Genomic DNA, 27,986 nt, shown 5'->3' on the forward strand with positions numbered 1-27,986 from the left:
ACCGGTTTTATCTTGAAAGATCATCTTTACCGTTTGGGTTCAGGCAGCCATTATCTAGCTGCAATCTGCTTGACATATATATCTAGTTGCAACTCTACTTTCAGGCAGCCACTACCGGCATTTGTTTGGTTTACATATTTAAATTCAATTTATGCATTAATTGTCAACGGAACTTGTACACCACACTTCAATATAGATACATATAATATATATATTTACAATAGCCTAAGCATGAGTACAAGTCTACGGTGCAAACAAGGCTTTGCTTGGTACTTCTCACAAATCCGAATTCATACACAGGCAGGTAACCTTTGTTGGAATCTAATGCTACTATATGGAACTAGTATAATAAGGTTGCCTGATGGCTGGGTTAGCATGATGTGCAATTCAGATGAATCTAACTTCCACATGCTAAGCACTCATCCCGGTTGTTCAAGGAACAGGCCACTTGTGCCATTTTAACCTGGGCATCATCCTCTTCTTCTGAAGTCGGCTGCTTATCCTACAAATGCATTTTTCATGATAAGGATCGTGCTAAGGACAGGTTGACAATTAATCAAAAATATATAATCCATCAGACAAAGGCTAGAGCACAATCTCCAAACGTGATCACCTTGAGAAGAGTAGTATCAACTGTAAACTTGATTGCATCGGCAGCAGCTCGAGTTCTTAAGTAATACATCCCTGTTTTCAGGCCCTGGTATCCAACCACAGAAGAATTAATCATCAGTGTTTTCCTTGGCCACTCACTCTAATAAACTAAAAAAGTTACTTATGTCTCCTCAGAACAAAAAAGACGAAGATCAAATAGTGTTGGATTAAGAGTTACCTTTGACCAAGCATGGAAATGCAGTGAAGTTAGCTTCCCAGAGTTTGGTTGTTCCATGTGGATATTAAGGCTTTGGCTCTGATCGATATAGCGGTTAGCCCACATGATCATCGGTTTAGGTGAGTCGACTATTCACCAGTCTTGCCGACCACGGCCGAGCACGACCGAGGTTTTTCAACCACACACACTATGGCTAGAGGTTGAAGAAGAGGGAGAACAGATCATACACACACAGTACAAGCACCAGCGTTGTCTGGAGCCCTGTATAGGAGATAGCAAATCTGAACTCTCTTTACTGAGTTACCGTGGCAGTCTATTTATACAACTCTATCCATCTAGTCCTAGTACAGCGCACATGCTGCAATAGTAACTATATAACACAGCAGGACTGACTTCTGCGACTGTCCCTACATGTGGCTACAGTGCGGCAGGTGAGCTGTTCGGCGTCTACCTCTGCAGCGGCTACAGTACCACAGCAGGGAACCTTTTCGGCGCCGCCTTCCCTTACTGTGTTCACACAAGGAAGCGGTAGATTATTCTAACAATTCTTCCCCTAATCCTACTGCTATCCTTGTACCCCCTCTATGCCAATCATCTTCTTCAGCTCCGTGAGTCAAAGACGTCCGAGTGGCTTGGTGAGGACGTCCGCGAGTTGCCAACCAGTTTCGACGAACTCGATGACGATCTGCCCTCCATCTACACAGTCCCTGAGGAAGTGGAACTTAACGTCGATGTGTTTGCTCCGGTCGTGCAGAACCGGATCCTTCGCGAGGGTGGGCTGGTTGTCCACCATCAATGCTGGTGGGTGAGCTTCCGCACCAGTCAGCTCACCCAGTAGCCGGCGTAGCCACACAACTTGGCACGCCGCTGTGGTCGCCGCTACGTATTCTGCCTCGCACGTAGATAGCGCCACCACCTTCTGTTTCAGCGACAGCCATGAAATTAGGGCCGACCCGAGGAAGACAATCACGCCAGAGGTGCTCTGTCGTCCGTCGATGTCCCCCGCCATGTCTGCATCGCTGAACACAGTAAGCTGCAGCCTACTCCCGTCGGTCTTTTGGAAGATGATCCCCTGATCTATCGTCCCCTTGACGTAGCGCAGTAGCCGCTTCACCGCAGCCCAGTGATCCTCTCTAGGATCCTCCATGAAGCGACTGACGTAGCCCATGGCGAACGCAATGTCCAGCCTCGTATGGACTAGGTAGCGCAGACCGCCGACGATACTCCGGTAGAGTGTTGCATCCACCTTCGCCACGGTGCTGGCCTTCGTCAGTTTCAGCTGCTCCTCCATCGGAGTCACGCATGGCTTGCACTCAGCCATGCCGCTCCGCTCCAACAGCTTGGAGGCATACGTGCTCTGACCGAGCGTGAGTTCCTCCTTTCCTTTTCTCACCTCGATGCCAAGGTAGTAGGAGAGTGCGCCGAGATCGCTCATTCGAAAACGAGCCGACATCTTGCGTTTGAAGCCGTTGATGTCCTCCGTGCACGCACCGGTGACGATTAAGTCATCCACATACACGCCGACGACGAGCTCCTCCTTCTCCCATCGCCGCGTGTAGAGCACGTGCTCGGTTGCGCACCGCTGAAACCCAAGCTTGCTCAGCGTGGCGTCAAGCTTGACGTTCCATGCTCATGGGGTCTGCCGCAGCCCGTAGAGCGCCTTGCGCAGTCAGAGCACCCTATGCTCCTCTCCCTTGACGGCGAAACCTAGAGGTTGCCTGACGAAGACCGTCTCCGTCAGCTCACCGTTGAGGAAGGCCGATTTAACGTCCAAGTGATGGACGCGCCAGTATTTTACTGCTGCCAAGGCTAGTAGTAAACAGATTGACTCCATGCGCGCTACTGGCGCAAAGACTTCCTCGAAATCTATGCCCTCGCGCTGAACAAAGCCTCGGGTGACGAGGCGCGCCTTGTGCTTGACAATGGCGCCGAGCTCGTCCCGCTTGACTTTATACACCCACTTCAGGCTGATCGGTCGGCATCCTAGAGGTGGATCGACAAGCTGCCATGTCTCGCTTTTCTCGATCGCCTGCATCTCCTCCAGCATCGCCCGTCGCCAGTTTCCGTCGTGCTCAGCTAGCGCGAATGTGGGTGATTCCTCTGCTCTGACGAGCAGCAGCTCTTGATCATTGAGCAGCTGACCAGCCAGGCCTGAGGGCCCTGTGCCGCCGACGATGTCGTCCAGCCTGCGGAACCACACCTCCTCACCTTTGTGGAAGGCATCCACGAACTCAGTGATGTCACTTGGAGGTGAGACGAACTCAATCAGTGTTGATGGAGTTTCCTGTTCCGTCGGAGTGCTCGGCACTACTTCTGGACAGCTCGTCACTACTCCTGTAGTGCTCGGCACCACTGTAGGAGTGCTCAGCCTCAGTCTTGGAGTGGTCGGCACCATTGCAAGACTTCTTGGCTGCGCCACGGGAGTGCTCGGCACCCGTCCTAGAGTGGTCGCCACCACTGCAGAACCTCTTGGCACCACTCCTGGCGTGCTCGGCATCCCTCTAGGAGTGCTCGGCACTCCTCCTGGAGTGCTTGGCATCCCTCCCGAAGTGCTTGGCACTGTCCCAGGAGTGCTCGGCACCTCTTCCCCAGCGTCTCCACCACCGTGGATGACCAAGTGCTTGACGACGAAGGTGCTGGTGAAGCCGCCAGCTTCCCCCGTGCTCGGACTGGTCCAGTCCTAAGCCGCCTTCTCGGCGAACATAACGTCGTGCGAGACAAGCACCTTGTCTCCCTGTGGGTCATAGAGCCTGTACGTCTTGGTACCCTCCACGTAGCCCAGGAACACCATCAGTGTGCTCTTGTCCTCCAGCTTGGTGAGGATCAGCTTCATTTTCCTAACGTGGCCGATGCAGCCGAATGTCCAGAGAAAGGACACGCTCGGCTTGCGCCCATACCAAGCTTCAAACGATGTCTTGCCCATCAGGGCCTTGGTCGGAGCGCGGTTGAGGATGAACACCGTCGTGGTCACTGCATCACCCTAGAATCTTGCCGGCATGCCTTTGGCCTTCATCATGGATCGAGCCATGCTGACCATCATCTGGTTCCGCCTCTCCACCACGCCATTCTGTTGTGGCGAGTACAGCGCGGTGTGGTGTCGCACCACACCCTGATCCGCGTAGTACACAGCGAACTCCACCGAAGTGAATTCGCCGCCACGATCAGTCCTCAGCATGCGGAGCATCTTGCCGCTCTCGGCCTCCGCGCGCATCTTAAACTTCTTGATCGTCGTCGCCGCTTCGACCTTGCTCATTAGGAGTTGCAGCCACATGTAGCGACAACAATTATCCATGAGCAGGAGGAAGTACCGCCGACCACCGTTTGTAGCTGGCGTGATCGGCTCGCAGAGGTCACCGTGGACGAGCTCGAGAGCGTCCTTCTCGCGATACTTGGTCGCCTTTGGGAATGGTAGCCTCCTCTTCTTCTCGGCCAGGCAACTGTCACATAGCTCGCCTCCGTGCTTGATGTGGGGTAGCCCTCGGACCATCTTCTCCAGCCGACCAAGCGTGTCGAAGCTGAGATGTCCGAACCGGGTATGCCACATCCACGGTTCCTCGGTGTGCCTTGTCGCCAGACACACCGGCTGCTCTACCTTCAGGTCAAGCAGGTATAACAGGTTCAGGGACCTCTTCACCTTGGTAAGAAGTCGCTGCTCCCGGTCCCTGATCATAAGGAATCCGTCCTTGATCAGTACCTCGCTACCACGCTCATCCAGCTGACCAATGTTGATGATGCTGGAACGCAGCTACGGGATGTAATATACATCCGTTAGCGCGTGGTGCTCCCTGTTCTAGCACCTAAAGATGATGGTGTCGCGCCCTTGGATAGCCACCCTTGAGCCGTCACCAAACTTCACCGTACCGGTAACATCGTCGTCGAGCTCGGAGAAGGATGCCTTGGAGCCCATCATGTGGTTGCTGGCACCATGAAAGCTCTAGTTTGGTTTTGGATAATTGATGAAACCCTAAGTGCTAACCTAGTTTATCAAGATGATTATGAGATAGGTAGCACTACTCCAAGTGATGAAGCAATGACAAAGATCATGACAATGGTGATGGCATGGTGATGGACAAATGCTTAAACTTGGAAAAGAAGAAAGAGAAAAACAAAAGGCTCAAGGCAAAGGTATAAAATGTAGGAGCCATTTTGTTTTAGTGATCAAGACACTTAGTGAGTGTGATCACATTTTAGATAGATAACCGTACTATTAAGAGGAGTGAAACTCGTATCGAAATACGGTTATCAAAGTGCCACTAGATGCTCTAACTCATTGCATATGCATTTAGGATCTAGTGGAGTGCTAACACCCTTGAAAATGTTTGTGAAAATATGCTAACACATGTGCACAAGTTGATACACTTGGTGGTTGGCATATTGGAGCAAGGGTGAAGAAGTTAGAAGTGAAAACGAGTTGGTCGCAAAGACGCTGGCGTCGGTCAACTGACCGGACGCTGGGTCTGAAAGCACCGGACGCTGGCAGCATGCGTTCGGTCGAACTGGTCGGTTGGCACGGTACCTAGGGTATTGCACCGGACGCTGGTCTGCGTCCGGTCAAGGTGGACCGGACGCGTCCGGTCGAAGAAATACGCCATATCCAACAAATCAAGATAAGATCAACAAGCAAAGCAATACAATGGCTATCAACACCATATACAATGCCATTGATTCCAAGGTGTTTGAGCAAATCAAGGATTGTGGTAGAGCAAATGAGGTGTGGAAGAAATTGGAGAAAACATATGAGGGCACACCGGCGGTGAAGAGTGCCAAGTTGTATATCCTCAAGGACAAGTTGACAAGTTTCAAGATGAAGGATGACTAGAGCATTCTGGAGATGTTCCATCGATTGCAAGTCATTGTCAACGACTTGAAGGTATTGGGAGAGAAGATCAAGGATGATGATGTCTCCCATCGATTCTTGATGTGCTTACCTCTAAGATTTGAGATATTAAGATTGCTCATCATAAGAGGAGGATTGAAGGACATTACCCCCAACCAAGTACTAGGTAATGTCATGACACAAGAGACATACCGTGTGGAAAGGAAGGGGGATGACAAGGAGGACAAGAAGAAAGAAGAGGATAAGAAGAAGAAAAGCATAGCATTCAAGGCTAGTTCATCATCATACAAAAATAAGGGCAAGTCTAAGAAAGAATCAAGTGATAATGAAGATCTAAGTGATATTGATGATGAGGCCATGGCTCTCTTTGTGCGCAAGATGGACAAGTTCATGAAAAAGAAGGGCTATGGTACAAGAAAGAGAAGAGATCACACCAAGAAGAAAGAGTATGTGAGAAGATGCTACAATTGCAAGAGCCCTGATCATGTAGTAGCAAATTGTCCATACAATAGTGACAATGATGAGGATGAGAAGAAGAAGCACAAGGAGGATAAGAAAGAAAAGAAGGAGAAGAAGGAGAAGAGAATGACCTTCCAAAAGAAGAAGAAGGGTGGAGGCTATGTAGTCACTTGGGATAGTGATGGCTCATCGGATAGTGATGACTCTAGTGATGATGGCAAGAAGTCTATCAAGAGAACACTAGCAAGCATCGCCATCAATGACAAGCCCTCCATCTTCGATACTCCATCAACATGCCTCATGGCAAAGCCTACCAAGGTAAAATATAATGAGAGTGATGATGATGAATGTGAAAGTGACTCTTGTAGGAATGAAAATGATGATGATGATGAGGAGGAGGAGTACTCCAAGGAGGAGCTCTTGGACATGTGTGAGCAAGTGCATGCTTGCAATGAGATAAAGAGAAAGGAGTGCAAATAATTACGCAAGAAAGTAAAATTTCTTGAGCAATCCTTTGATGAGCTCAATGCCACTCATGAGGGGCTAGTGGATGCCCATGAGAAGCTTGGCAAAGCTCACTCTAAGCTTGAAAAGGCTCACTCCTCTCTCATTGAGCAAGTCAAGAAGGAGGAAGCCAAGAAGGAGCAAGTGATAATAACATGTGATGTGGGACTAACATGTAATCTTATTAATGAATCTTTTCATGAACCTATTATTGTTGCTCCCACTAACACTTCTTGTAGCACAACCATTACCACTCCACCTATGAATGATACATCACTAATGGTGAAAAATAAAACCCTCAAGAAGGAGGTGAATGAGCTCACTCGTGCCTTAGGCAATGCCTATGGTGGAGAAGCCCACTTGCTAAAGTGCTTGAGTAGCCAAAGATTTTCTCTCAACAAAGAGGGATTATGCTATACCCCCAAGAAAGGCAAGGCGGCCTTTGTCACTCCCAAAGCTAGCTTTGTGAAGGGCATGGTCGATTTTGCAATAGATGCAAACAAGTTGGGCATATAGAGCAAAATTGCAAGACTAACAAGAACAAGCTACCTAATGTATCCTCAATCAAATTTGATTCTTGTTACATGCTTTATAAGGGTGCCAATGGTGTGAAGGCTAAGTTCATTAGCACACCAATTGTGGGCCCAAAGAAGAAGACCATTTGGGTACCAAAGACCTTGGTGACTAACCTACAAGGACCCAAGCAAGTTTGGGTACCTAAAAAGAATTGATCTTCTTTTGTAGGTAAATTATAAAGCCGGAGGAAGGCATTGGGTGCTTGATAGTGGGTGCATACAACACATGACCGGTGATTCAAGAATGTTCAATTCAATCAATGAAAGCAAGAGCAATGGGATTGATAGTATCACATTTGGTGATAATGGCAAAGGCAAGGTCAAAGGGCTTGGTAAGATTGCAATATCCAATGACTTGAGCATTTTCAATGTACTACTAGTAGAGAGCTTGAACTTCAACTTATTGTCGGTAGCTCAATTGTGTGATATTAGATTCAAGTGCATATTTGGTGTGGATGATGTAGAGATCATAAGTGTAGATGGCTCTAACTTGATATTCAAGGGATTTAGATATGAGAATCTATACTTAGTTGATTTCAATGCTAGAGAAGCTCAATTGTCAACATGTTTGATCACTAAGTCTAGCATGGGTTGGTTATGGCATAGAAGGCTTGGTCATGTTGGAATGAAACAATTAAACAAATTGATTAAGCATGACTTAGTTAGAGGCTTGAAAGATGTCACATTTGAGAAGGATAAGCTATGTAGTGCATGTCAAGGCGAAAAGCAAGTTGGTAATACACATCCTAAGAAGAGCATAATGAGCACATCTAAGGCATTTGAGTTGATGCACATAGACTTGTTTGGACCAACCACATACACTAGCATTGGTGGAAATAAATATGGATTTGTGATTGTGGATGATTTCACTAGATACACATGAGTGTTCTTTCTTGTTGATAAGAGTGATGTGTTTGCAACATTCAAATCATTTGTCAAAGGCATTCACAATGAGTTTGAAACCACAATAAAAAAAGTTAGAAGTGACAATGATAGTGAATTCAAGAACACTAGAGTTAATGAGTTGTGTGATGAATTTGGAATAAGACATCAATTCTCGGCCAAGTATACTCCTCAATCAAATAGGCTAGTTGAAAGAAAGAATAGAACCTTGATTGATATGGCAAGATCAATGTTGAGTGAGTACAATGTGAGTCATTTATTTTGAGCCGAAGCAATCAACACGGCTTGCTACTATAGCAACCGACTCTATTGTCATCCCATGATGGAGAAGACACCTTATGAGCTATTGAATGGAAGAAAGCCCAACATAGCATACTTTCGGGTTTTTGGTTGTAAATGCTATATATTGAAGAAAGGCACTAGATTGAGCAAGTTTGAAAAGAAATGTGATGAAGATTTCTTGCTTGGTTACTCCACTACTAGCAAGGCTTATAGAGTTTGGAATTTGGCTAGTGGTACCCTTGAGGAGGTTCATGATGTGGAGTTTGATGAAACAAATGGTTCCCAAAAGGAAGATGAGAATCTAGATGATGTAAGAGGTACTCAATTGGTCAATGCAATGAAGAACATGAACATTGGTGAGTTAAGGCCTAGAGAGGTGATTGATGTTGAAGAAGACAAGAATCAAGTACTCTCTAACTCAAATGTGCAAGCTAGTGGTTCTCATGATCAAATCCAAGCAAGCACTAGTGATGGCAATGTGCAAGATCAACAAAGGGCTAGTTCATCATCTCAACCAAATGATCAATCAAATACTAGCAATCAAGTACAAGTGCTTCAACCAACCAATGTTGCAAGAGATCATCCATTGGACACTATCATTAGTGATATTTCAAGAGGTGTGCAAACAAGATCAAGATTGGCTTTATTTTGTGAGCATTTCTCATTTGTGTCATCCATTGAACCTAAGAAGATAGATGAAGCTTTGAGGGATGTTGATTGGATCAATGCTATGCATGAAGAGCTAAACAACTTCACAAGAAATCATGTATGTGATTTAGTTGAGAGGCCTAAGGGTCATAATGTGATTGGAACTAAGTGGTTCAAGATGGGAAAGGTTGACACCACTCTCTTCACCAAGAAGCTTGAAAATGACTTGTTTGTAATGCAAATCTATGTTGATGATATTATCTTTGGATCAACAAATCAAGAATTTTGTGAGGAGTTTGGCAAGATGATGGCAAGTGAGTTTGAGATGTCTATGATTGGAGAGCTTAGTTACTTCCTTGGTCTTCAAATCAAGCAAATGAAGAATAGCACATTTGTGAGTCAAGGCAAGTATATCAAGGACATGCTCAAGAAGTTTGAAATGGATGAGAGTAAAGCTATTAGTACACCAATGGAGACAAGTGGAAGCTTGGATAGTGATGCCAGTGGCAACATGGTGGATCAAAAGATGTATCAGTCTATGATTGGAAGTCTACTCTATGTGACCGCATTAAGGCCGGATGTGATGTTTAGTGTATGCATGTGTGCTAGATTTCAAGCCTCACCAAGAGAAAGTCATTTGAAGGCAACAAAGAGAATATTGAGATACTTGAAGCATACACAACATGTTGGATTATGGTATCCCAAAGGAGCAAGATTTGAGTTGATTAGATATTCGGACTCCGATTATGCGGGATGCAAAGTTAAGAGAAAGAGCACATCGGGCACATGTTAACTATTGGGAAGATCACTTGTGTCTTGGTCATCAAAGAAGCAAAATAGTGTAGCACTTTCAACCGCCGAAGCGGAGTACATTTCGGCCGGTAGTTGTTGTGCTCAATTACTTTGGATGAAGGCTACCTTGAGTGACTTTGGAATCAAGTTCAAGCAAGTGTCATTGCTATGTGACAATGAAAGTGTCGTGAAGCTCACCAACAACCCGGTTCAACACTCAAGAACAAAGCATATAGATGTCCGTCATCACTTCATAAAAGATCACCAACAAAAAAGGGACATTTACATAGAGAGTGTGGGCACCGAAGATCAACTTGCCGACATATTCACCAAGCCACTTGATGAGAAGAGGTTTTGCAAGCTAAGGAATGAATTGAACATACTTGACTTCTCCAATATGTGTTGATGGACCCCTATTATATGACATACCTCTCATTCGAGCAAAGCAAGGTAAAGTTGATTGACATGTCATCCATCCATTACTAAGGACTTGTTTAGTGCATCTAGTCATTCCTATCATGTCCTAGGCTCATTCATGAAAATTAAATAAATTTAATGCTTATATGGTACCACTATTGCTTGTATGTTTGAAATAATCTAGTGGTAGCATATGACATGTTTGTGGGCTTGTAAACCTAGTGTTTGATTTAGAAAATGGGCTATAAGTGTTTAACTCAACATGGTACAAGATAACCCTTATTTGGATGTATGAAAAAGCTTGTCCTTGGATCAAACCGAGTTAAATATCTTTTGCAAGTAATCTAGATTGAACCAAATTGGGAAAATGATCATTATTTCACATAGTTTCACCCCAACCTATCCATAATTTGAGCTCACCTTTTGTGCTAATTGTTGACAAAGGGGGAGAGAAACAAAGATATGAGTGTTAGGGGAGAGATATAATAAAGGAAAGAAGGGATCAATTAAAATTTTGATCACACAAGTAGGGGGAGCAAGCTCATAAACTTGTATGATGCATGTGAATGAGCATTACATATATTTGCTTGCATGTTACAAGTTCTTAATTTTAATATCCATGCTTGTGTGGTGTATGCTAGTTATAGGTTTAATTGATAAAATGAAAAACTAGCATGCATAGGCTAAAGTAACTAGACTCATGCTCACATTATGAAAACTAGACCCTTGCTTTTAATGTTGATCTCATGGGGTATTCCAGTTTTTGTGTATATCTAGTTACTAATGGTGCTAAGAATGGTATATTGGTGCACTCCGATTGGTATCACGCTTCAAAGGTCCATCTCTTATACTTTAGCATCATTTGGTAGAAATTGACTCCTATATTTCCTATTTAAGCATATGTGCAAGCTTCAATCCAAACTCTTAGCACATATGTAGGGGGAGCAATTACTAACATTTGAAGTTCATGAAACTTGTCCATATCCTTTACACATGGTAAATATGCTTGGACAAGCAACATGGAGTCAAATGAACTTTAATTCATATCTTTGTATAAGGGTTGTCATCAATTACCAAAAAGGGGGAGATTGAAAGCTCTAGTTTGGTTTTGGATAATTGATGAAACCCTAAGTGCTAACCTAGTTTATCAAGATGATTATGAGATAGGTAGCACTACTCCAAGTGATGAAGCAATGACAAAGATCATGATAATGGTGATGGCATGGTGATGGACAAATGCTTAAACTTGAAAAAGAAGAAAGAGAAAAACAAAAGGCTCAAAGCAAAGGTATAAAATGTAGGAGTCATTTTGTTTTAGTGATCAAGACACTTAGTGAGTGTGATCACATTTTGGATAGATAACCGTACTATTAAGAGGAATGAAACTCATATCGAAATGCGGTTATCAAAGTGCCACTAGATGCTCTAACTCATTGCATATGTATTTAGGATCTAGTGGAGTGCTAACACCCTTGAAAATGTTTGTGAAAATATGCTAACACATGTGCACAAGTTGATACACTTGGTGGTTGGCACATTGGAGCAAGGGTGAGAAGTTAGAAGTGAAAACGAGTTGGTCACGAAGACGCTGGCGTCGGTCAACTGACCGGACGCTGGGTCTAAAAGCACCGGACGCTGGCAGCATGCGTCCGGTCGAACTAGTCGGTCAGCACAGTACCTAGGGTATTGCACCGGACGCTGGTCTGCATCCGGTCAAGGTGGACCGGATGATACGAACCTGTACCTTCCCCTTGGTTGATCGGAGATTGTACGTGTGCGGGGTGGCTGGATGCAGGGCACGGCAGCGGGGCGCCGTGATCGCGAGGGAAGGAGAAGAACAGGCGGCGGCTAGGGCAACTCCCGGCTCCCAAAGGAAGCCGAGTAAGTATATTACTCTTGCTTAATTATCCAAGTGTCTCACAATTGATATTTATAGCTAATGAAAATAATAGAAATAATATTATGGGCCTTTAGGCCCCCTAACCTATCCGGCTGCTATCAGCCATTAGCCACTAATGGGCCGGCGCCTTTGATACTGGACGCCGGTCATAACATCTCTCCCCGCGTCGACAAACAGCTCGTCCTCGAGCTGTACATCGGAGTAGAGGGCTTTGAAGTCATCGAGAGCTTCCCATGTCGCAGCAGTAGGCGGAAGGCCGTGCCACTTGACCAACAGCTTCCAATGGCCGCGGCGCAGCTCAGCGCGCACGACCTGCTCCGGGGCCGGAAGCAGACGCCCCTCGGAAACGGGTGGCACCACCGCCGGCGTCGCTGGAGGATCACCCCGCCACTGCTTGAGCAGCCCGACGTGGAAGACATCATGGAGGCGTGCAGTCTCGGGCAGCTGTAGACGATAGGCCACACGCCCAATGCGTTCCAGTACGCGGAACGGGCCAGCATAGCGAGGACGAAGCTTGCCCTTGGCCGGTGTCGCGAGCGTGTGGGTGGGACGGTGAAGAAGTCGAAGCAGCACCCAATCGCCCACAGCGAAGTCCACAGCCCGGTGGTGCTCGTCGTAACGCTCCTTGGCGTGTTGTTGCACCTGGAGGAGGCGCTCCCGGACCTCGACCAGAAACGCGTCGCGGTCCCGGAGCATGGCGTCCGCGTCCTCTGTCTCAGCCGCCCCCTCCCGGTGGGGCATCAGGGAAGGCGGTGGGCGACCGTAGACAATCTCGAACGGAGTCGCACGAAGCGCCGTGTGGTACGATGTGTTGTAACAGTACTCCGCCCATGGTAGCCAGTCGACCCATGAGCGCGGCCTGTCACCGGTCGCACAGCGCAAGTACATGGCGATCACTTTGTTGACGATCTCAGACTGGCCGTCCGTCTGAGGATGAAAGGCCGTGCTGAGCCGCTGCTGCACCCCTGCAAGGCGAAACAAATCCCTCCACAAGTGGCTGGTGAAGACCGGATCGCGGTCGCTGACGATGGAAGTGGGGAAGCCATGAAGCCGCACGATCCCGTCGAAGAAGGCGCGAGCCACCGACGCGGCCGTGTAAGGGTGGCTGAGGGCGATGAAGTGCGCATACTTGGAGAAGCGATCCACCACCGTTAGAATCACAGATTTACCATGGACCTTGGGAAGGGCGTCGATGAAATCCATGGAGATGTCGGCCCACACTTGGGACGGCACATCCAAGGGCTGCAGGAGACCGGCCGGTTGTGTCGTGGGCGTTTTGTTGCGCTGACACACACCACACGTGCGGACGTAGTCATGTACAAGCTTGCGGTCGCTAGGGATGTAGAAGTCGTTGCGCAGACGCACGAGGGTCTTCTGGACGCCCTCATGGCCCGTGGTATGCGCCAAGGTCACCACCTGATGGCGCAAATCCTGCAGGTCAGGAACGTAGACACGTTTGCCATGAAGGAGGAAGCCGTCCGCGGTGGTCCAGGGCGCCTCCAGCGTCCCCGCGTCCTGCTGCTGCAAGAGGCCGCGTGCCACTGGGTCCTCCCGGGTGGCTGCCCTGATGTCGTCGTAGATGGCGAAGGACGGCCCAGACAAGGGAAATGCTGCCACAGCGTCCTCGTCGCGGCGGGACAGTGCATCCGCCACCGAGTTGAGTCGTCCGGGGCGGTATTCCACCGCGAAGTCGAATCCGAGCAGCTTGCTAACCCACTGATGTTGCGGAAGAGTGGAAAGCCGTTGGTCGAGCAGGAACTTCAAACTGTAGTGGTCGGTGCGGACGAGGAAGCGGCGTCCCCACAAGTACGGCCGCCAGTGCCGGACCGCCTGCACCAGTCCGATGAGCTCGCGCTCGTAGGCCACGAGCTTGACATGGCGCGCGACGAAGGGTCTGCTGAAGAACGCCAGGGGGCCCGACCCCTGGTGGAGGACAGCGCCGAAGCCTGCACCTGAGGCGTCACAGTCGACGACGAACTCGCGAGTGAAATCCGGCATCTGCAAAACAGGGGCGGATGACAAGGCCCTCTTGAGGGCGTCGAAGGCCTCCGCCGCCTCCGGTGTCCAGGCGAACGCCTCCTTGCGTAGGAGACGAGTGAGTGGAGCAGCGATGGAGCCGAAGTCGCGGATGAACTTGCGGTAGTAGCCTGCAAGCCCGAGGAAGCCTCGGACGCCCCGGGGTGAACGCGGCGTCGGCCACGAGGAGACCGCAGCCACCTTGTCGCTGTCCATAGCGACGCCGTCGGCGGAGATGACGTGCCCGAGGTAGTTGACGGAGAGCGTCCCAAAGGAGCACTTGGACCTCTTTAGGTAGAGGCCGTGAGCCTTCAAGGCGGAGAAGACGAGGCCGACGTGCTGGAGGTGCTCGGACCATGAAGAGCTGTAGATCAAGATGTCATCGAAGAAGACTAGCACGAACCTGCGAAGAAATGGCCGGAGGACGTCGTTCATCAGGGCTTGGAAAGTTGCCGGGGCGTTGGACAGCCCAAACGGCATCACCAAGAACTCGAAGTGGCCGTGGTGGGTGCGGAAAGCGGTCTTCTCGATGTCCGCCGGGTGCATGCGCACTTGGTGATAGCCCGAGCGGAGGTCGAGCTTGGTGAAGAAGCGTGCCCCGCGTAGCTCGTCGAGGAGCTCGTCGACCACCGGGATCGGGAACTTGTCCTTGGACGTCTTATCGTTGAGCGCGCGGTAGTCGATGTAGAACCGCCACGACCCGTCCGACTTCTTGACGAGCAGCACAGGGGCGGAGAATGGTGACGAGCTCGGCCGAATGATGCCCTGCTCCAACATGGCGGCGCATTGCCGCTCTAGCTCATCCTTCTGGAGCTGCGGGTACCGGTAGGGCCGCACCGCCACTGGCGCGGTCCCCGGTAGGAGGTGGATGCGGTGGTCGTAGGTGCGCCTGGGCGGAAGACCACACGGCTCGTCGAAGATGGCCCCGTGTTGCTGCAGGAGCTGATCCAGCAGTGGCCGCTGCTGGTCAGGCGTGGTCGCGGCCAGGTGCTGCTGGTGTGTCGAAGCACCCGGGGCGCCCATGCACTGCCACGTGACGTGCTGGTCGCCGCGCTGGAAGGAGACGGTGAGGCCCTCGAAGTCCCACAGGAGAGGCCCCAAAGCTCCCAGGAAGTCGACGCCGAGGATGAAGTCAAAGCAGCCGAGGGCGAGCCCCACACACGTGACGGGGAAGGACTCGCCACCGATGAGGATGGGCAGATCACGGGCGATCCCCTCGCACGGCAAACGCTCCCCGTTCGTGACAGTGACACGGAGGTTGTTGCCGCCATGCGGAACAATCCCCAGGCGGCGCATGACCGTAATCTGGAGGAAGGTGTGTGTGGAGCCGGTGTCCAGCAGGGCGAGGAGACGTTCCCCGTTGATGGTGACGGGCAGCAGCATGGTGTGGTAGGTGCGGATCCCTGCAAGAGCGTACACGGAGACCACCAGAGCATTAGCAGTAGCCCCGTCTGGTGGTGCCGTGGGGTCCTCGGCAGCGGCGTCCGCGGTGGCCTCTGCCCCGGTGAAGGCGTCGTCGTCGATGTAGTCGGAGGACTCTAGGTAGAAGACACGCGGGCAGATGTGGCCGCGCACGTACTGCTCATCGCAGTTGTAGCAAAGCCCCTGGTGACGGCGCTCGAGCATCTCTGCCGGTGTCAAGCGACGGAAGGTGCGGGCGGGTGTAGCGGGGCCGGTCGGGGTCGGCGCAGTAGGAGCGGGCGCGTCGGCTGGAGTCCCTCCCCCAGCGGTTGAGCGAGCCGAAGGAGTCTGCCGCTGGGGAGGGCGAGCGCCACGCTGTGCTGGTGCCGCGAGGGCCGTGGCCTTCCGTTCGAAAGTGCGCGCCAGGTACATGGCCATCTGGAGGTCACCGGGTTCGTGCATCTCCACGTCCACGCGGAGGTGATCAGGCAGGCCGCCCACGAAGAGTTCCGCTTTCTAGCGGGTGGAGATGTCCCGGGCGTGAGCCAGGACCGCTTGAAAGCGGCCTGCGAACTCGTCCACCGTGGAGTGGAAGGGCAGCCGGCCCAGCTCTGCCAGGCGAGTGCCACGAATGGGCGGTCCGAAGCGAAGGCGACACAAGTCCTTGAACCGATCCCATGGCGGCTGGCCCTCGTCCTGCTCGAAGGCATAGTACCACGTCTGGGCGTCGCCCGTGAGGTGATAGGACGCCATCCAAGTGCGCTGCGATGCCGGCGTGAGTTGGCCGCGGAAGAATTGCTCACAGTGCGTGAGCCAGTTCAGCGGATCGACGGAGCCATCGTACGTCGTGAACTCGATCTTGTGGAACTTGGGCGGCCCGTTGCCCTGCGCTGATTCCAGGGCACCCCCCCCCCCCCCCGTAGCCAGGTGCGTGGTAGGATGGAGGCGATGGCGCCACGCTGCTGCCAGGGAGGAGGAGGCCGTCCGTGCCGCCATAGAGGGTTCCCGACACTGTGGGTGCGCCATGATCGGGCGCATGTGACCGGGAAGGCACCGACGTGTAGACCGGCCCGGATGAGGACAGCGCCCATGGCGGAATCTGGGACGGCGACGGTGGAAAACGGAGCTGATGGATCGGAACGGACGACGAAGTAGGCGATGGCGCCGTCGAGAGCCCTGCGTCGGAGGGCATCCCGTAGGGGTAGGAGGCCGGCTGCGCGTGCTGAAGGGGGACCGATGGGGACGGCGGAGGCAGGAGCGGCTGATGCGGCGACGCGCCGTACTGCAGCTGTGGTGCGCCATACTGTGGCGGTGAGGTGTTGAAGAGCTGGAGCATGGAGTTCATCGTCAGTCGCATCTCGGCCAAACCATGGCTGAGGTCGACGATCGCGTCGGTCATCTGTTCGAGCGTGAAGACGGCGCGCGGCCCCCTTGGCGCGCCCTGTGCCAGCGGCTGCGAGGAGGTCGGCACCAGGGCCGACGTTGATGCGGCTGCCTGGGGCAGGACGCCGGAGGCAGAAGGCGACGGCGTGGATGAGGGCGGAACGGCGGCGGTGGAGGGTTGGATCGACATGGCTGATACCAGGTTGATACGAACCTGTACCTTCCCCTTGGTTGATCGGAGATTGTACGTGTGCGGGGTGGCTGGATGCAGGGCACGGCGGCGGGGCGCCGTGATCACGAGGGAAGGAGAAGAACAGGCGGCGGCTAGGGCAACTCCCGGCTCCCAAAGGAAGCCGAGTAAGTATATTACTCTTGCTTAATTATCCAAGTGTCTCACAATTGATATTTATAGCTAATGAAAATAATAGAAATAATACTATGGGCCTTTAGGCCCCCTAACCTATCCGGCTGCTATCAGCCATTAGCCACTAATGGGCCGGCGCCTTTGATACTGGACGCCGGTCATAACACCGGACGCGTCCGGTCGAAGAAATACGCCTTGGGGAGCTTACTGGAAACGACCGGACGCTGGGGCTTCAGCGTCCGGTAAATTTTGCCGGTGCGCCCGGACAGTTTCGTAGCCGTTGGAATCTAACGAACAGCGTTTGAAGCAAGTGACGCGTGGCGTCCATTGGGAGACCGGACGCTGAGTCCACGGTCCGGTCAGTATGACCGGAGCATCCGGTCAGAGTATGTTTTGCCTAGTGAAGGGGTATAACGGCTCTATTTGATTGGGGCTCTATTTATAGCCCCATGGCCGGCTCAAGGCTTATCTCTTGCACATTTTCATTGACATAGCAACCTTGTGAGCTTAGCCAAAGACCTTCCACTTATCTCCATCATTGATCCATCATCATTGTGAGATTGGGAGAGAATCCAAGTGCATTGCTTGAGTGATTGCATCTAGAGGCACTTGGTATTCATGTTGCGCTGTGGATTTCGCTTGTTACTCTTGGTGGTTGCCACCACCTAGACGGTTGGAGCAGCGGTGAAGGATCAACACGAGTTGGTGATTGTTCGTGGCCGTATTCGGTGATTGTGAGGGGAGTTGTACCTTCCCCGACGGAGTGCCGAAAGGTAACTCTAGTAAATTGCTCGTGTCATTGAGTTACCTCACTTGTGGGTCGGTTCTTGCGGTGTCCTATCGTGTGGACGAGGTTTGTGAAACACCTCTTAGCCGCCGAACCACCAAGTGTTGGTCGACACAACGGGGACGTAGCGTGTTGGCAAGCATGCGAACCTCGGGAGAAAATCGATTGTCTCTTGTCATTTGCATTCTCCCGGTGATTGGTTTGATCTTCATCTTGTGATTGGTTCATCCCCTACACGGCGATATAATCACCCTACTTACTTGATTACATTCTTGCAAACTAGTTGATACAAGCTCTTTAGAGTAATTAGAATTGAGAGCTTGCTTTGTTGTTTACATTCATCTAGTTGAGCTCTTGAGAGTAGCAAGTTTGTGTGACTAAGTAATCATTGCAACTAGAATTGTTGGATAGGTGGCTTGCAACCCTTGTAGAGCTAGAGCAAGTTTGCATTACGCTATTTGTCATACTAATCAAATTACTCTAGTTGATTTATAGATTTTTAAATAGGCTATTCACCCCCCTCTAGCCATACTAGGACCTTTCACACCAGAGTCTAGATACCACCGCTGCTCCTGGTCGGCGTCCACACGTCCGAGGTGGACTTGGACGCATGGTTCGTCGAGGTTGACAGCCTTCAGGGCCTTCCCATGTCCTACCGTCGTCACCTCTTCCTTCTCCTCGGCCTCGACGTCATGCAGTGCACAGAACGTCGCCATCAGGATAGTGGCCTCATCCTCATTATCAGCTTGCGCCAGATGAGCCTCAGCCTTCTTCTCCTGCTTGCGATTTGGGCACTCCCGTGCCCAATGGCCTATCTTCTCACAGCGCCGGCAGGTGTTGGGGTCGACCTGCTTCTTCTTCTCCAAAGAAGCCTTGCCGCGGCGCTTGCCATCGTCACCGCGGCTGGAGGAGGCTGCCTTCCCGGAGTTCCTCCGAGCAGCCCACTCCTCTGTCAGCAGCAGTTTGCCGCTGTCCTTCGTTGTTGTCGCCTGCTTCAGGCGCTCGTCCACCGCCCGCAGACGACCTATCACATCCTCAATGGTGAGGGTGGACAAGTCCAGCATCGTCTCTATGGAGAGAGCGATCTGGATGTACTTTGCCGGCACGGAGTGGAGGTACTTGGAAACCGCCTTCTCTTCGTCGATGGTGACGCCATGACTCTTCAGCTTGCTGATTAGCGTCTGCAGGCGGAGGGAGAAGTCCTCCACCGTTTCACCATCCTTGAACTTGAGGTTGGCGTACTCCTGCTTCAGAAGCTGGGCCGTCGCCTTCTTTGCGCGGTCAGAACCGACGCGCATCGCCGCAATAGCCTCCCACGCCTCCTTAGCAGAGCTCTTCACCCCCAACGGCCCCCTATACTCCGCCGGTATAGCAGCGATGATAGCCTCCAACACTGACATGTCATCTTTCTCATTGTCGGTGCCCTTGTCAACAGCATTCCAGAGCCATCGGGCTCTGAGCTTGACATTCATGGTCACCGACCACTCTCCATAGTTGGTGCGAGTCAGTGTCGGCCAACTGGTGCCACTGACCTCCCGCACCGTGCGAACAACGACCTCCAGTCGTGGCTGGGTAGCCACAGCAGTGCCACTGCTGTCGGCCATTTCCGAACCGTCCGTCATCGCCGACGGTTAGTCTGGAAACGGCGCTTGTACGACTTTGATACCACTTGTTAGCCCACGGAATCACCGGCTCAGGTGAGTCGACCACTCACCAGTCTTGCCGACCACGGTCGAGCACGACCGAGATTTTCCGACCACACACATACTATGGCTAGAGGTTGAAGAAGAGAGAGAACAGAGCATACACACACAGTACAAGCACCAGCGTTGTCCGGAGCCCTGTATAGGAGATGGCAAATCTAAACTCTCTTTACTGAGTTGCCGTGACAGTATATTTATACAACTCTATCCATCTAGTCCTAGTACAGCGCAAATGCTGCAACAGTAACTAGATAACACAGCAGGACTGACTTCTGCGTCTGTCCCTACATGTGGCTACAGTGCGGCAGGTGAGCCGTTCGGCGTCTGCCCCTGCAGCGGCTACAGTACCACAGCAGGGGGCCTTTTTGGCGCTGCCTTCCCTTGCTGTGTGTTCACACAAGGAAGCAGTAGATTATTCTAACAATAGCAACCACGGTCAATGGCCATGTCAACAATAGTTTTCTGTTTGATCTCCCAAACAGTCCTGTATCAATGATTAATGAACATCTGGAACAAACATGACCGGTAGTTTGAATCTCGTGAAACTTATAGCTAAGATGCACATACTTGTAAATTGCTTTTAGATCATCTGGAACTTCGGTAATTTTTTGGACAGAACCATCCTCGTAGATAATCTTGTTCTTTAGAACAGGAGACCAGACACCCATCTCACTCAAATCATGGAGAAGATGCTTATTTACTACAACAAATTCACCGCTGAGAAAGAAAATTAATTAGGGAACACCACATGTTAGAACATCAAAACTAAAACAAGCAAATATGCTAACCTTAAAACTCGTCGACTGTATATATTTGAGGTGTATGGTTCAAAGCACTCATTGTTGCCAAGAATTTGACTAGTGGAAGCAGTTGGCATAGGAGCGACAAGAAGAGAGTTCCTCAATCCCACCTGAGAAATCATCTCCCTTATTGCTGACCAGTTCCACCTACTAGATGGCACTACATTCCACATATCAGGTTGAATAATGCCCTGCAGAAGTAAAGAGGTCTACTGAGAACAGGCCATTCCTAAAAATATCAACTAGACCATTCAGGTTAATAATTTCTTCCCTAAATGAGAATAGTTTCAAGGAGCATAAGGATGATGATATACAGCCTAATAAGAAAATGACAAACCAAAAAAATGGATATCATGATCATTATTTCCTGACCAATGAGGCAATGAGCACTCATAAATTTTGGAAATTTCTACCAGCAACTGTTTTGTGTGAGAAGGAAATAGCTCAACACAATCGAACATGATATCCAATATAAACATTGGACATTCTCATAAACAATATCATGGACGAACCTTGCTAACAGGGCTCCCGGCATATGTTTCATAAGGACCTTCTTTTGCAGCAAGTTCAGCAGAAGCTTTCAACGAGTGATAATAAATAGTTTCAAAAATATCTTTATTTAACTGCTGGGCCTGGAACAAAATTTCATTATATTACATTACATTACATATCAGTCTATCAGCAAAATACAATGTTGCATAACCACACTTTCCAGCTTGCAAAATTTACCTCTGGTGAATCAAATGGCATTCCTAGTAGAATAAAAGTATCTGCCAAGCCTTGAACGCCTATTCCAATTGGCCTATGCCTCATATTTGACCTCCTTGCATTCTCAATGGGATAATAGCTAATATCAATGATTTTGTTGAGATTACATGTAACAATCGAAGTAATCTGTCATAGCCAACATTATGTAAGTATTATTCAGACTGGTAAGGCAGAGTATGCATGTATATGAAATGTGAGATAGACAAACCTCAGCTAATTTATCAAAGTCAAAGTATCTATTTTTTGATCCACTGCTACCAACAAGCTTAGCTGGATGAGACTCTATAGGAACACCCTGAAATATGTGCAAAGTGTAAGGTACACTAATTACAACTAACCAAATTTATTGGAAAAAAAGTTGGCGTGTACCTTTTCCCTCACAAAACGTGGTAAAGCAATTGACGCAAGATTGCACACAGCAGTTTCAGAAGGACTTGTATACTCAATTATCTCAGTACACAAGTTGGAGGACTTAATTGTGCCAAGATTTTGTTGGTTACTTTTTCTGTTGCAAGCATCCTGCACATCATCACATTTTAGAACCAGACCTTTGGATGTTTAAGTAACAACAGGCACATGTGGTAAAAGAATGGCCTATTTAGAGGAAATCATGCAAAACAATTGCATCCTTACAAAATAGTCAAATAAATACCTTGTAAAGCATATAGGGAGTTCCAGTTTCTATCTGTGCCTTTAAAATATCGAACCAGAGGGCCTGCGCTGCAACCACTTTCTTTGCCTTGCCCTGAAATCACATAGCTGAGTCATCAAACATATCGAGATGAAAAAAAAATGTATATCCAGGTCCAGCATCATATAGCTGAGTCATCAAACATATTGAGACAAAAAAAATGATCCAGGTCCAGCATCCAGCTTACTTCTCTTTCATATTTCTGGTACAGATTCTGAAACTCGTCACCCCATCAATCAGCCAAACCAGGAGCTTCATTGGGGCAAAATAGTGACCACTGTTCATTACGTTGTACCCTTTCCACAAATAGATCAGGAACCCACAGAGCATAGAAAAGATCCCTTGCACGATTCTCTTCCTACAAATTGCACACAAGAAACTTTTCACGGATGGGGTAGTCGAATATAATAGCATGCCAAGCATTCAAAGCGCATTCCACATACAGTACAGTATGAAGATAATAATCAAGTGCCAAAAAGTTTTCAATCACAGCTGATTATTTTTCAAGAATGTGTGTTATTGTTCAAGAAAGCTTTACCTTTCCATGGTTCTTTCTTAGATCAAGGAACTCAAAGATATCAGGATGCCAAGGCTCCAAATAAACAGCAAATGCACCTAAATGTAAGGCACCTGTTAGAAATCCTCGACAAACGTGGAAATAGGGTCCAGTCTAACTTATTGATGTTACTTACCTTTTCTCTTGCCTCCACCTTGATCAACATAACGGGCAGTATCATTGAAAACACGTAGCATAGGAACAATTCCATTAGAAGTTCCATTTGTTCCTCGAATGTAACTCCCAGTGGTTCGAATATTGTGAATTGAGACACCAATTCCTCCAGCAGATTTGCTTATGGCAGCACATTCTGAGAGAGTATCATAAATTCCTTCAATACTATCATCTTTCATGCAGATAAGGAAGCAGCTACTTAGCTGCATAACAATAAATACAAGGATGAGATTGAAGGTACAGTTTAACAACTAATATTGCACAATGAACGCTATTTTCTTAGAAAGTAGCAGTACTTGCGGCCTTGGAGTGCCAGCGTTGAAAAGGGTTGGGGAAGCATGAGTAAACCAGCGTTGAGACATCATGTGGTATGTTTCGATAGCAGATTCAATATCATCCTTATGTATGCCGACAGAAACTCTCATCAACATATGTTGCGACCTTTCCACCAATTTTCAACAGATAGGACCTCTGAAGAGTCTTAAAACCAAAATAATCATAGTCGAACTCTCGGTCATAATTTATCTCACACTCCAAGCGAGCAGTATTCTGAAATGATGCAGAATTCAAAGTTGAGTACTCTGTTTGTGAATTAGTAAGAAATAGAGTATACTAGAAACTAAGCGCGGTGTTGCCGCGCAGCTGCCAGTGTTAGGCTATCCATACCTATCAGTGAAGGCAGTAAATTGCAACATTCAGAATAATGTAAATGAGTGGTATCCATTATTCTCATAACCAAGAAAAAGGCATTTATCATATTTTGAAATACTACACGTCATTGGTTAATATGGAAGTGATGTTTAGCCAAAAAAAAAAAGGTAAACCAAATGAAGCAAATGGTTCCCTTCACTGCAGCTGCATTGTATTAAGGAATGCATATGTCCCTTAAGAACTACACATTTATTTGATATACAATGCATACCCTGGTTTATTGTTTTCAGTTTGGCTATGAGGATGTTAGCACTTTGAGTAGGCAAAATTGAAATCGATTCAGACAACACAACAGCTGAAGAAAGGTGTGCACAACTGGTTGAAAGAGCCTAAAAGTATTATCCATGAAATATGAAATATGTGCTGAATTAGCTGACAAAAGTCATTCAAACTATTATCCATAACTTCGAAAAAACAAAACAACAAAGATTGTACCTTTACGGTGATTGCATGAACATCGTCATACAGGACGGGTGGATTTATAAGTGAACTCATAGGAAGGATGTCACTAGAATGAGGTAGTGTACTCATAGCAAGGGTATTGCAGCACACTATCATTCATAGAAGTTTCTGCAAAGAGCATGACAAAGAAAATGATATGTGAATTAGAAGTCGCAGGAATAAAAGAGATTGCTAATTTTAGGAGGCACCACTAAAACCCAAGTACGAAAAGCAACGCTAACAGAGCAGACCTATGGGAAGCAATGGAGCAATGCTTCCTGCTTTGTGAATCGTGCAACATTTAAGGCTTACGTTTTTATGGGCTTCTCCAGTTGATGCAACATTTATTTACTGGCTTTGAGAGATCTGATAAAAACGCAGACTGACTGCATTAGCAACCATGCAATGGTTAGGAAGCAAATAACAATAAAAATAGGTAGTCCGAAACAATAAGTGATATAGATTAGCATATGGCAAACATCAGTATCATTCCATTTGGTCATAAAAGTATTTATGACAATCTCCTTGTGGCCTCAGAAATGCAATTATGCATTTTGCAGGTCTACTTTCTCTGCACAGGTATAGGCAAGGGCTTACAGCAGTAGGTACAACTAAGATTAGAAGGGAATTATATGTTTTCATATGCTCTATTCCAGGAAAAAGGAATACAATGTGTCTCACCGTTTTCCTGTGAGCAAAGACGTGTATTTGTTCAAAAAAAGTCACAAATCACATTAGATATCCGAACTCCCTAGGTGCATAAGAGAGCAGCAACATGGACCATATCAGAGGCCACAATGCACGAAATATAAATAAAATAAATTATTTCTTGTAATTGAGTGGTGACATAAAAGAGGTTCTGCTTCATTTGCAACAGTTGGTCCAATGCAACGGCCATCCTGGAGGGGAAAAAAGATAGATGTGTTTCATGTCAGAAAAGTATGACAACAATTTTGCCTGCATATGGCTGATTGTGATTGAGCTAAAATAAACACATGGTACCAGGCATATGATCCCACATGTAGATTCATAGACAGGTGCAAAGGCCATTTGACTAAGCATTGTGTGGCATCATTCATGCACTAACCGCCTTAGTAAGGTTAGACTGAAATTAAAATTTTAGAGATAGAGTGAAACACCACCTGATCAACAGGTATCATCATCAGGGACTTCTGTCTGATCAAGGATTCAAATGCTTCATTTTCCCGTCGAATGGTGGACTCAAATTTTTGCACCCCAGTGGAATATTCATAAAAAAGAAGTAAACTTTTAACTTCCTTGATGAGTTGACTGAGGCATGGAAAACAAAATAAATACAAAAGAAAATTTGACGTTGCCTAGAAACTGGCCAACTGCATTTGTATCAACAAATTGGCTTTTACGTACAGAAGTATGAGCATCGCCATGTTGACTATTGCTGCTGTGTTGGTAGGGGTAGGACCATACAACCTACATGATAGGGAACAAATACTGAGCGTGGCTCTGTCAAACCTATAACATAATAGAAGTAAATATATTTATAAGTGAAACCATAGATGATAGCATCTTTCATTGTGTAAAGAAATTGTTGCTCCTATGGTCTGTGGCAGCGGCCATGGTCACCGGCAGGCACATGTACATAGATATTTCATGCCTGAATTAGTATCCACAATTTATACACAATCTCTTTCTGACCATGCAACATTTTTAACAGGCATCTATATGATGAGAGGAAGAGGTGAGTTAGGATATGTTTGCTGACTCAATTTGGGAAACAAAGAAACATGTTTTTACAGAGGTAGTGTGTCGGCAGGGATAGGACCATACAACCTACATGAGAGGGAACAAATATTGAGTGTGGCTCTGTCAAACCTGTAACATAATACAAGTAAATATATTTATAAGCGAAACCATAGATGATAGCATCTTTCATTGTGTAAAGAAATTGTTGCTCCTATGGTCTGTGGCAGCGACCATGGTCACCGGCAGGCACATGTACGTAGATATTTCATGCCTGAATTAGTATCCATAATTTATACATAATCTCTTTTTGACCATGCAACATTTTTAACAGGCATCTATATGATGAGAGGAAGAGGTGACTTAGGATATGTTTGCTGACTCAATTTGGGAAACAGAGAAACATGTTTTTACAGAGGTAGGAAAAAACATAGTTTACATATCAAAACTGAGGATATAAAAGCATATGTTTGGGAGAAAAATAAGGGGAGGTAAGCAACCTGGCATGTTGTGGACTAACCTTACTCCAACTTCAAGTGCAGGAATATTCATAGACCCTTTGAAATTGCAACTGTAAGAGGGGGGCACGTGATCTTGACAGCATCTACTATAATCTGAAACATATATAAACTTTGAAGACCATATTTGGATGACCCGGAAAATTGGGAAGGACATTAAAGAATGAAGATGCAAGTAACAGCAAGAGTGGAAACAAAGTCAATGCGGGACATCCGCTGCTCTCCTTCCCCCGACTGTTCATGTGTGCAGACTGCAGACCTGCAAGCAAAAAAAGGAGGAGATCGTGAAGGCAAGAGACGGTGGGGCAAGAGACTCAAGAATGGGCAACAACACAGGAGATCTAACCTGGTTCGGTCGGTGCACTCGCAGATCGGTCATGGAACCACTGGCCCGGTTGCGGAGGTATCATCGTGGTCAGGCTACACGCGGAAGAAGCACCTGTGATGCAACTCGCCACACATGGTGCTGGGCGACGGCGGCGGAGGAAACCTTGACCGAACGATTGGTGGGCGGCCGTAGGGAACCCCCGCCGCCGGCACAGCCTAGATCGGCGAGGACGGTTCCGTAGCCACCAGGCCTTCCTCCCCACCGGATCGTGCTCCCCACCATGAAAGATGCCTCAACGGGTGCGGAGGTGACGCTCGGCTGGAAACTGCTCTCCGGGCTGGGAGGGGCCGGGGCCGGTGCGGCGCCCCTCGTAGCGAGCGCGGCAGTGGCGCGACCTCGGCGGGGGCCGGGGTGACGGTCGGCAGCGCGGCCTAGGCGGCGGCTGGGACGGGGGCGGTGCTCGGCGGGGTGGCAGTGGCGGCCGTGGCGGAGGCGCGGCCGGGCCCGGGCCTGCTGGAAGAGGACGTCGGGGCCTCCCGCCGAGGTGGCGATCGGCGGCGCGGCCTAGGCGGCCTGGGATGGGGACGGCGCTCGGCAGGGACGGGACCGGTGGCGGCGGCGGAGGTAGGAGCGCCAGCGTCGGCCCGGGTTCACGACGATTCGTGGGTGACCAGGTTTGCGGGTTGATGGGCGAGAGGCCCGATCAGACCCGCATCGGACGGTCAGTATTGCGTAACGGGTCGATCGAACGGCTCACAGGTTAACGGGTGACGTGGCCCTAGCGGGTGCCCGCGGTTTGGGTGCAAGATTCCTATAGGAAGATGTGCCAACGTAAATGATAGCTGCCAATAATTTCAATTTGTATTAAGTCTCTTTCATGGCCTGTTTATAGTATGAAACTACCAAAGAACCATATTGGATGCTAAATACTACACCCTTGTAACAACCAATGACAGAAACCAGAAAGTAGAATCACACAATCTATATAAACGCCAAAAAGCATAACTCATGTTTTCCTAAAATACACTGCTACTTAGGCTGTTAGGCACTTAGCCTGTGCATCACACCTTCATAATGATCGTGAAGACATCAGCAGCAATCAGGGGAGCCATCAAACCAGATTTCTCATCGTAATGGGTACAGAAAGCCTTTACCCTGCCATACAGAGGTCAAGAGAACCAAATTACAGAGCGGATAGTCAAGCTCTCCTCCTGGAGTAGACAAAACAACACACCACGTACGTCGCTGAAAAGGATGTCATGGTGTTCTTGTGCAGATTGGAGACCGCGATCCTGGCCGCTAGCTTCACAGCATGGGAAAAACAGAACGCCAAAATCAGTCAATAACTGTGCAGTCGAGTCGCTCAAGCAGCAGACCAAAACATCCCGCAGACGAATCAATTATTTTGGGGGCCTGCGGGGGTGGGGGTAAGCAGAACAGTCACCGCTGCGTAGTCGGGGTGCGAGGCGGTCAGAGGTTT

At 48.6% G+C, this 27,986-nt stretch overlaps 2 protein-coding genes across 2 annotated transcripts; both read right to left on the reverse strand.

Moving 5' to 3' along the window:
• Positions 1–137: 137 nt before the first annotated feature.
• Positions 138–968, reverse strand: LOC136468005 (ribonucleoside-diphosphate reductase large subunit-like). The gene is made up of 3 exons (XM_066466856.1): positions 830–968; positions 614–697; positions 138–502 (listed from the first exon to the last, which is right to left on the reverse strand). The coding sequence occupies exons 1-3, from the start codon at positions 938–940 to the stop codon at positions 398–400; spliced, it is 300 nt and encodes a 99-aa protein (XP_066322953.1). The 5' UTR covers positions 941–968; the 3' UTR covers positions 138–397.
• On the reverse strand, positions 951–27,333 carry LOC136468004 (ribonucleoside-diphosphate reductase large subunit-like). Its single transcript, XM_066466855.1, has 17 exons — positions 26,525–27,333; positions 26,181–26,437; positions 25,084–25,750; positions 24,254–24,840; positions 23,936–24,070; positions 23,086–23,338; positions 22,752–22,992; positions 22,598–22,674; positions 22,247–22,417; positions 22,021–22,113; positions 21,738–21,887; positions 21,577–21,663; positions 21,330–21,494; positions 21,113–21,232; positions 20,589–20,791; positions 20,368–20,517; positions 951–1,090 (listed from the first exon to the last, which is right to left on the reverse strand). The coding sequence occupies exons 10-17, from the start codon at positions 22,030–22,032 to the stop codon at positions 1,051–1,053; spliced, it is 927 nt and encodes a 308-aa protein (XP_066322952.1). The 5' UTR covers positions 22,033–22,113; positions 22,247–22,417; positions 22,598–22,674; positions 22,752–22,992; positions 23,086–23,338; positions 23,936–24,070; positions 24,254–24,840; positions 25,084–25,750; positions 26,181–26,437; positions 26,525–27,333; the 3' UTR covers positions 951–1,050.
• Between the last annotated feature and the right edge of the window lie 653 nt (positions 27,334–27,986).

Source organism: Miscanthus floridulus, chromosome 7 (genome assembly GCF_019320115.1).
Source record: "Miscanthus floridulus cultivar M001 chromosome 7, ASM1932011v1, whole genome shotgun sequence".
NCBI lineage: Eukaryota > Viridiplantae > Streptophyta > Magnoliopsida > Poales > Poaceae > Miscanthus > Miscanthus floridulus.

What these genes read in the sequence shown, in the direction of transcription:
- LOC136468005 (XM_066466856.1), bottom strand. Translation starts at nt 940, where the DNA reads ATGATCATGTGGGCTAACCGCTATATCGATCAGAGCCAAAGCCTTAAT. An exon ending in ATTTCCATGCTTGGTCAAAG is followed by an intron (nt 698 to 829) that starts GTAACTCTTAAT and finishes GTTGGATACCAG; the next exon opens with GGCCTGAAAACAGGGATGTA. An exon ending in TTGATACTACTCTTCTCAAG is followed by an intron (nt 503 to 613) that starts GTGATCACGTTT and finishes ATGCATTTGTAG; the next exon opens with GATAAGCAGCCGACTTCAGA.
- LOC136468004 (XM_066466855.1), bottom strand. An exon ending in CACGTTTTGTGAGGGAAAAG is followed by an intron (nt 21,664 to 21,737) that starts GTACACGCCAAC and finishes CACATATTTCAG; the next exon opens with GGTGTTCCTATAGAGTCTCA. An exon ending in ACTTTGATAAATTAGCTGAG is followed by an intron (nt 21,495 to 21,576) that starts GTTTGTCTATCT and finishes TGGCTATGACAG; the next exon opens with ATTACTTCGATTGTTACATG.